Consider the following 9884-nt stretch of genomic DNA (forward strand, 5'->3'; position numbering starts at 1 on the left):
GGTGCATTGTTCGCAACCATCTTGAGGTATTCAGACCATTGTTTGAAGGCAATTAGTTTAGTGTAATTATGTAAAATTTCAAATATTCATTTTTAGGGCATAAGTTGTACCTGAAAAGGTGTAAAGCGTGCTCAGAAACACCCAATGACGTTGTATCTTTGACATTATCATTTAGGTAGTCCATTGTATCAGTCTCTGAAGAAAGCCTGCAAAATATAATAAGATGCCGTAACTGCACTCTTGCATATATGGGTGGCAGGACACTCAGTCATGCTTCAAAGAAACATCACTAAGCCATTTATTATTTGCAACTGGATTCAGATCTTGCAAAACATTGTGCATAACTTTTAGGGCAAAACTTGGCATCCGAGCCCTCCTTTGTTGAGCTTATTTATACAACTGTGCTGCTTTATGATAGAAGCAGGCAATGGGGAAACTATGCACCACTTGCCATTGTCAGCTCCTAGAGAGGGCCTTTAGAGGCTGTCAATCAATCAATGAATCAATCAATCAATCAATCAATCAATTTTTATTATTACATAAAAATACTACACAGATATTCGTATACAGAAGGAGGTCCCATAGTTAAAACTGAATTGGGACCTCCTGTTCATGGTTAACACAAAAATTCATTTGGCAAGCAACATCAGCTCAATCGGTACAGTTGCGGTAATGATAAATAATGAGATACAGATATAAGTGGATGAAGTAATTAATAGACAATATATCGGCAGTAAGCAATATTGCGAAATTAGAAAAAACTAAAGTAGAAGAGGAAGAAACCAGTGCTGTTTTCTATTTATGTGTTGAATACATGTTCAATAAGCCATAATAACAGCATTGTCATAAGAAGCCATCAAACAAAGGCGCCAAGGACAGCATAGCGGAAAGTACTTGTACTTATTAATTGAATTAAAATGATAAATTAATGGAAATGAAAGTGGATCAAAAAACAACTGGCCGCAGGTGAGGCACGAACCCACGTCTTTGCATTACGCATGCGATGCTCTTACCATTTGAGCTACCACAGTGCCATTCTAGTAGGTAATTCTAGTAGATCAGCGCAGATACCCCAGAAAGTGGACCGGCAACGGTGCTCGGTAATTCGAAGACGTAATTCGAAAACGTGTGTTTGTGCCCCACCTGCGGCCACTTGTTTTCTTCACCCACTTTCATTTCCATTAATTTAGCATTTTCCTTAATTCAATTAATAAGCAGAAGTAATTCCCCTGATGCTGTCCTTAGTGTCTTTGTTAGTTTCTTATGATACGACTAATAAAAATCAGGCCCCTCGGTTTCCTTTCTCCTCGTTCAATAACAGCACTGGTATTTCAACCACTTGTTTTTGTAATTGTGCTTTGCATGTCTGTGAACTGTTCACTGGCAGTAAAAGCATTATTTGTGGTGTGATTACAGGGTGTCTACCAAGTTGACATTTTCAAATTCCCTGAGTTTTCCAGGTTTTCTCTGGGTGCCTTTGCGAAATTCTATGAGTGACACTGTTTTATGTCAAGACGGGCTGACACCATGTCGCCCACTGCTGTCACTCTCTAAGTAAGCATGTTAAAAAATTTTTAAAGAAAGCAGCTTAATCCAGTTTGAATAGTAAGGGGCAATGTTTATTTTATTCAAAATAGAAAACTGAAGGGAGAGGTAGTAAAATGTACAGCTAATAAAATATCTTTAAAAAATGGTAAAGCCCATCGCAAATTGAGTTGACCATTTTCAAATACGAATAAAAAGAGATACATACAGAAGCAAATATTTTCGAAAATGAGCTATTTCTGTCAACTGATAGCAAGCTCATTGGTCTATTGGCCCGAACTTTGCCACAAGTGAGATTCTCTCAGCAGCTGGAAAGTCAGTCTCAACTGTCCTGACATACTCTCAGCCCATGCACAATGCCTCAGTGTTGCGTTTCACTGCTTTAAAGAGTATATTTTGGTTTGGATGAGGGGCCCGATTTTTATTTGTCATATGTATTTGGCCCCTCGGTTAACCCCCTTTCTTCTCGTTTATTACATAACGAGGGTCTCGAATCCGGCAACATTGATGCCTTCAGGTAGCATATGTGGGTTTATTGACCAATTGCCTTCACCCAAAAAGATCACGTTCTCGTGACGCCTGGGGCAACAAGGACGTTCCACGTCCGCCGCCAAGGTCTGTGAGTGGTGGCGCTGGCTAACACTCCCAGGGTTCTACTAGTACACATAAATACCCAAGAAAGTGGATGGGGAAACAGCGCCGCGGTAGCTCAATTGGTAGAGCATTGAACGCGAAATGCGAAGGTTGTGGGTTCGGTTCCCACCTGCGGCAAGTTGTTTTTTCATCCACTTTAATTTCCATTAATTTATCGTTTCTTCATTCCATTTATTAAACACAAGTAATTTCCCCTATGTTGTCATTGGTGTCAGTGTTTGTTGGCTTCTCATGATATGACAAATAAAAATCGGGCCCCTCAGTTAACCCCCTTTCTTCTCGTGTATTATTTCCCATGACAGTTGCCCCTTCCCACGCTTGTTAAGCTTCACCGCAATATTTCACATGTGCTTCAGCGCGTAACATTGCTGTGCTGAGGCAAAGCTGCCTTTTGGGAACCGGAATTATGCAAAGTGCCGTGCTTTCTAAGCTTCGAAGCCAATTGCGAGGATTGCAGAGGCGTAGTCGGTGCCATTGCTGACAGTGGTGAATTCTTTCAATAAAAAACACGGCAGCGAACAGCAAGAACCTTAACAGCAAACGTCGAAGGTAGGCCTCGCATTGCCGCTGTGGTGACTACGGCTGCCAGCGGACCTGCGTGCGAGAGCGCTGGTTCAAGGAGGCGAGATAATCAAAACGACAGTGTTGGCTTTGATTAATGCTGTTTCGGACCTGCGATCACGGCAAAAAGTCAGGAAAATTGAACGGTGAAGGGTTCTTGCGTCTGGAATTTCAGACATTCTTATACATTGACTCTATGGGGTACGTGGTGGTTCCGCAAAGCCATCTGCATTATCGAGCATGTCCCAAAAATCAGGCGTCCGGAAAATCGGTCGGCGACTGTACACTGGAAACTCCACCAACCGACAACGGGGCATCAAAGGCAACTTGTTACGGTTCCTCTCTTTTACTCGAGCTAGCATTCGAACGACTTTTGTCTGCTTTCAATAAAATGACAGCTAATTTTCCTTGATAGAAGCACAAATTACCTGAGTTTCCCCTGAGTATTTCCAGGTTGGTAGACACCCTGGATTAGTTCCGCAGTGTTCTGGCGAATGTGGTCTTCTGAGTTGCTATGTCATGATTGTGAGCAGGTAATGGCAAAATATGCAGGCATGCCAGCTGAAGCCCTAGTCCAGAGCCTGGAGCCCATTAAGCCTGCTGCTGTGACTACGCAAAAAGCCCAGCCAATACCAGGACCCATGAGCAGACCGAATCTCAAGAAGGTGTGTTCTGCAGGATACACATTATGCCACCCTTTCCTGTTACTTATTAGCCTTCTTCATGAAAGCTTGTGCCCCTCCACTTTTGGTGGAAAACAATGTTACGTGAATGTGTCAGAAGAGCACTGCACAAACAGATGTTTTTTGCAATACTCACAGCATCTCAGAAGGTGCGACCATCCTTTGCCAGATGATTATAAATGGTGGTACAGACAAATGGCTGAAAATAAGGGGACAATGCACCACACCGGTTCCATGAAGTGTAGTTGTTTTATCTCACCTTGCACAAGGGGCTTCATGGAAGCACTTCTTACAGCCAAGAAATGGTTAATTCCACGCACTTACTGAGTCAACAAACTTCCTAATGTTATCCAACTTAGCTGCAGTGCTTGTCTACATACTTTCCCAAATGGTTTGATGACTTAGATGTGTGTTGGTCACTTCATTCCAAGTTAGTAATGATGTCTACAAAGCTCTTTTATGCTGAAGTTAAAAGATAAAATAATTTGGAGATATAAACATAGCCAAAAATTTGATATACACTTAAACCTTGTTATAATGAAGTTGGTAAAATCAGCAATTTGCTTTGTTATATCGAAATTATGTTATATGAAATTCAACCTTTTATGTAATTAAGTACACTTGCCAATAAATTTTTCTTACACTGAATGGGCAACAAATCAAGTTTGATAGAGAGAAAAATTAATTTTGTTCAATTTGAGAGTCCGTGACAAAAGATGTGGCTTCATGCCGTGTTAACAATATCTTCACATCAGCAGTCGGAAGCAAATCCAGCGACACATTCGCATTCGCTCCGCCTCCTCGGCTGATAGTGTCACCCACAGTGGGACGACGGTATCATGAAAAGCGCCGGCAGCGGAAAATGAATGCTTCGTCTACCTCTCACTTCAATGTGTTTCCGAAACTTGAGGTTACACAACCTCCAATATTAAACATGTGGGAAGACAGTGCACATGATGCCATGCCATATCAGTACGCCCACTCTTTGCACACACAGAGCATGCGGGCTGTGCATGTGCTCAGCCATGCTGACAGCCACGCACAGCCATCCACGCTTGAAAAGGAGACTCCAACCTGCCACTTACTTCTTCCCCTCACACGTGCTTGGATCGCGTTACCACAAGCTCACTTCCCTCTGCCCCTTTCCCCCTGCTCGCGCAGGAAGACGATGCTCATCAAGCTACCATCCTTTACAGCTCACCCTCGCAGGGTGCTATAGATTCCTATCACACTTGGAGTTTATACGGCTGCTTCGGCAGTCGCTATTTGCTGCGCAATTTGAGAGGTGCATTTGCAAGCAGCTACTTGTAATTATACATAGCCCTTATATATAGCTTTCAGTGATTACGAGAAAGCGTTTGATTCAGTCGAAACCTCAGCAGTCATGGAGGCATTGCGGAATCAGGGTGTGAGCGAGCCGTATGTAAAAATACTTAAAGATATCTATAGCGGCTCCACAGCCACCGTAGTCCTCCATAAAGAAAGCAACAAAATCCCAATAAAGAAAGGCGCCAGGCAGGGAGATACGATCTCTCCAATGCTATTCACAGCGTGTTTACAGGAGGTATTCAGAGACCTGGATTGGGAAGAATTGGGGATAAGAGTTAATGGAGAATACCTTAGTAACTTGCGATTCGCTGATGATATTGCCTTGCTTAGTAACTCAGGGAACCAACTGCAATGCATGCTCACTGACCTGGAGAGGCAAAGCCGAAGGGTGGGTTTAAAAATTAATCTGCAGAAAACTAAAGTAATGTTTAACAGCCTCGGAAGAGAATAGCAGCTTACGATAGGTAGCGAGGCACTGGAAGTGGTAAGGGAATATATCTACTTAGGACAGGTAGTGACTGCGGATCCGGATCATGAGACTGAAATAATCAGAAGAATAAGAATGGGCTGGAGTGCGTTTGGCAGGCATTCTCAGATCATGAACAGCAGGTTGCCATTATCCCTCAAGAGAAAAGTATATAACAGCTGTGTCTTACCAGTACTCACGTACGGGTCAGAAACCTGGAGGCTTACGAAAAGGGTTCTACTTAAATTGAGGACTACGCAACGGGCTATGGAAAGAAGAATGATGGGTGTAACGTTAAGGGATAAGAAAAGAGCAGATAGTGTGAGGGAACAAACGCGACTTAGTGATATTTTAGTTGAAATCAAGAAAAAGAAATGGGCATAGCCAGGACATGTAATGAGGAGGGAAGATACCGATGGTCATTAAGGGTTACGGACTGGATTCCAAGGGAAGGGAAGCGTAGCAGGGGGCGCCAGAAAGTTAGGTGGGCGGGTGAAATTAAATAAGAAGTTTGCAGGGACAACATGGCCAGAATTAATACACGACCGGGATAGTTGGAGAAGTATGGGAGAGGCCTTTGCCCTGCTGTGGGCATAACCAGGCTGATGATGATGATGACTTGTAATTCAGCCATTTCACCATCTGCATCCGCAGAACTTTCCATTTATTGTCTCTCGGCATTCGTTCGCGGCAATAGGGAAACTTTGTTATATTGAAATTGTCTAAAACACACTTCATTATATTGAGGTTCTAAATACATTGTGTTCTGTGGACTAGAAGTTATGAAAGGTTAAATATTTCGTTATATTGAAGTTTGTTATATCAAGGTTTAACTGTATTAAGGCCCGTTCACGTTACCGGCATGGCAACTCATTGCACGCCGTTTGCTGTGCCGTCCACGTTACCGGCACGATAACTTGCCGCACACCGATTGCCATTTGTGGACCGCTATTGGATGCTGGTTTTCCTCGCGAATGGCGAGGTTTCCTTGCCGTAGAGAGGATGGGACTGGGACGCATTTGTGCAGCAGCCGTACAGCGAAGTGGCCAATCAGCGACTGAGGTGTGGTCACTCTGGCACCGACAGCATCCTCACCACTGGCAATTGCCCGGCAGCGCCGATATTGTCGCTAGGCCTTCTCTGGTTCATTTAAAGCTAAAGCTGACGGTGCTTCGGAATGAATCACCGATGCTTGCAAGCCGAAATATTTTCTTGCCGTTGTTGTTGCTCTTCGCAATAATTATACACAAAAGAAAAAAAATATGCTAATATTAGTGGCGCCATGGGCTGCGATGCGACCACAGCCATGGCGGCCTTCTGCTGTCGGTAGCCGTGCACTGCGGCTGAGCTCGACAAGTATCGGAGCTCTCGTTCATGTTTAACGTTTGAGAGTGGATCTAGTTTTTCATAAAATGTACATTACTCATCACTTTATCTAGCGGAAATTAGTTTGCTTGGAACAGAAGTTGCAGCCTATGTTTCTATCGCCGGTGGCGGAGGCGTGCATCTTCGCGGTCGTCGATTGGCCCGTCGGTCGTGCGGCGGGTGGTGCGCCGGCTGAACTGCCCTCAACTTTGGACACCTCTCGTGCGGCAGACATTCTACGGCACTGGAGGCCGGTTCGCCGTTACTGCATGTTTGCCGCTAGCGTGGACGTGCCCTGACTTTAATCCAAATGTGGTTTCCAACCACCTAAAGAAGTGTCCGTGTAGTATAAAAGCAGAGAAAGTTCCAGTAAGTTGAGCAACGTGAAATTGAGATTCACAGCATATTTATCTGTTTTTTATTATTACCATAAAAGCTTCAGAGGACCAAAGAATACTACATCCAAATTTTCCAAGTGTCGAATAATTGAATAAACAAAAAAAAGAGAGGTGATCAAGCATTAATCATGTGAATATTTGTCTCCAGATTGAAGTTGCAACTATCGTTCACTTCTAAAGGGCCCCGGCACAAGTAGTTTTCAAGGGGGCTAACAAATAGCTCAAAGCTAGTGTTAAAATTGGCAAGTGGCTTACTTTGATCAAATCCATTTATCCTTGCACTGTTATAAATATAAAGGTGAGCCTGTGTATGACAGTCTTGCTATATTGGAGGTTTACAGGGCAGCCTGCTTACAGAACTTTGGAAAGGCCCATTTTATCTTGCTCACCAGTAAAATCATAACCCAGAAGTTTTCATTTAGTCAAGGTGCAGAGCTTACACGTGCTGCAATTCAGTGAAACCGGAGATAGGTGGCTGTGCATGCTATCTTTGACTCCCTTTTAATTTTTCAAAATCTACAATTTACTATTTTTTGAAACAAGCACATCTTGGATGTGTGAGTGAGTTGATTGCATGTGCAAAGTAAAGGGTAGGCTGCCAGGAGGACACTGGCCAAAATGTGGTTTGAGGGGTCATCTTTTCCTTAATTAGTTGTACTCTGCTGCTGCAGGATAAGAGAGACATGTCTGCCTGGTTCAATCTGTTTGCTGACCTGGACCCCCTAGCCAACCCAGATGCCATTGGGAAGAAGTCGACTGAAGAAGACCGAAACTGTTGAAAACCCTTGAGCATTCTGAAAAGGCAGATGCATGTTCTGGCACCTACTCTGTGGGCAGTGTGTGAAAGGGCAGCACTGTGGAGCCACCCTGCAACATTTGAACCGCTCAGCGACCTTCCCCTCAAAATTTCTGGTTGTGCACATTAAAGGAGCAGTTCAGCGTCCCTGAATGAATGCAACCTGTGCTCTGTAGATGTAGTCTGTTTCTTGCAGCTGGTCTTTCATACCTTCCTTGCATTGTTTTCTTTTGTATTTCTTGATGCACCCTGATTAATGAAATGTAACTGCAAGCAGTAGGACTTTGGACTTCCATCTTCAGTAATCTCTTCGGCAGGCTTTCTCCGTGTGATTGCCATGCTTGGTAATAGAAGAGAGCCATTCACAAGGCAGTGTTATGCTGTTGTGCAAGGAACTAGACTTGAACCATGACAGGTTGTGGCAGACAAAAGCCTTGGTGAATGTTAATAAAGAGAATCGCTGTCCACTTTTTTCACTGTTGTACAGTCTGAAGATTTTGTATGCTGTGTTTTACCTACAGAGCTGGTGTGTGTGCACATTATGTTGCATGGTTTTGTGTGACACAGGTGGCTTAGGGGTAAACAAAGTACAGCTCAGTGGAGTGCACATTCTCGAAAATGGTGCTTGCCGTGAGCCATTAAGAACTTTCATGATGTACCTACCCATGTAGGTAGGCCTGTTTTGTGTAAATGTAAATGTTAAGGGACATGTCTTTAAAAAAACGGCGTGCTCATCAAATCTTATGTAGGTCATGGAGGTGCATTTATGATTAAAGTCCTGATTACTGCTTTTATGTTTTACTTCCTTGCAGTGTGTTATACTAGTGCAATTCCTTCCTACGTGACCTCCAAAGGTGTTTCTGCTACAGTGTGTTGGCACTTTTTGCCAGCAGTTCAGAGGGTGTGGGTAAAAAAAGTTACTAAATTGTGTTCAGTTTTCTTTCCATTTGACCGATAATTTATATTCTTTGACAGGCACCTTTTGAGCCTTAATTAGAAACGACCTAGTACATGTGCAAGAGAGAACAAGTATCAACATTTTTTTAAGTCATCAGACAGAACTCGTGGATTCTGCCTTTTGAGTGAAGGGAAAGGCTCAATTCACAAAGTCAATATCAATACTTCCTTTTGCTTCTTTTTTGCATCTCACCACTTCCCATCGTTTTTGAAAGTGACATTCCAAGTTGAAGAATTCTATTATTTTTAGATGCATTTATGGATATGTGCAATTGGATTCTGCTTTTCTTGGTCGCTTTTCATACAAGAGCTGTCGCACATTTCTAGTCATGCTTTTTATTATTTGTTGTGGTAACCTATGAGAGGAATTTTGTCTTTGCTCTGTGCTTTGTTTATTTATAAGAGCATTTATTTTAATTTCGTGACCATTAACATTTAGCATTGATAGCAATGCCATTGGTTGTAACTGCTTTATTATAAACTTTCATTTTTGTTGAGTGCTTCTGTTAATGGGTGTGGAGGGGGGCACTCATTTAAAAAAGCCTGCCATTTGGCATATGATTTAATGTTAGAACTGTCATATAGAAGTAATTAATGAATCATTGTACCATTTTGCAGTTGTGTTTATTTGCTTGAAGATTTTCTGTTGCGAATGTGTCTTGTTCTACATTATGTGCAGATTGTGCTGTTCTGGCTTTGCAGTGGCGGGAGGGGTTGTGCAGTACTGCTTTTGCTCACTGTGCAAGCATTTTGTTTAAATAAACGTGTATTAAGTGATGCCTGCACATGCACATGCGAGATGTTTTTGCTCTCAGTTTGACTGAGACAGTATAAGCGATTGCTCATTGAGGAGCTGTTCTCTCATGGCTCTGAGTACACAGCTTGATTATTATTATTCTTGGCAACTTCTGGAAAAATTTGAGTTCTGTTAATGTGCAGCAAGATTTCACCATGGTGAATTCCTATGGGGACTCCAAACTAAAATCTCACTTGCTAGGTTCACTAGGAATTTTGATTACATGTGCTTCAAACACATTTCAAATGTGCTTGAAGCAGTGGCAAACGAATTGTTGCTACTACTTTTTGCAGGGGAAATGAAAGTGCATGCAGTGGAGGAGAAAGTAGGGTGT

General features: G+C 42.8%; 1 protein-coding gene across 4 annotated transcripts in view; it reads left to right on the forward strand.

Moving 5' to 3' along the window:
* ICA69 (islet cell autoantigen 1-like protein) overlaps nt 1-9539 on the forward strand; it is a 78450-nt gene extending 68911 nt beyond the window's left edge. For all 4 annotated transcript variants that reach the window (XM_050190953.3, XM_050190955.2, XM_050190952.3 and 1 more), the window contains 2 exons: nt 3313-3425; nt 7673-9539. In XM_050190953.3, the coding sequence (XP_050046910.1) occupies nt 3313-3425; nt 7673-7780 (221 nt within the window). In that variant the 3' untranslated portion in view covers nt 7781-9539. The remainder of the gene's footprint in view (nt 1-3312; nt 3426-7672) is intronic.
* Nucleotides 9540-9884: the final 345 nt, after the last annotated feature.

Source organism: Dermacentor andersoni, chromosome 1 (genome assembly GCF_023375885.2).
Source record: "Dermacentor andersoni chromosome 1, qqDerAnde1_hic_scaffold, whole genome shotgun sequence".
NCBI classification, from domain to species: domain Eukaryota; kingdom Metazoa; phylum Arthropoda; class Arachnida; order Ixodida; family Ixodidae; genus Dermacentor; species Dermacentor andersoni.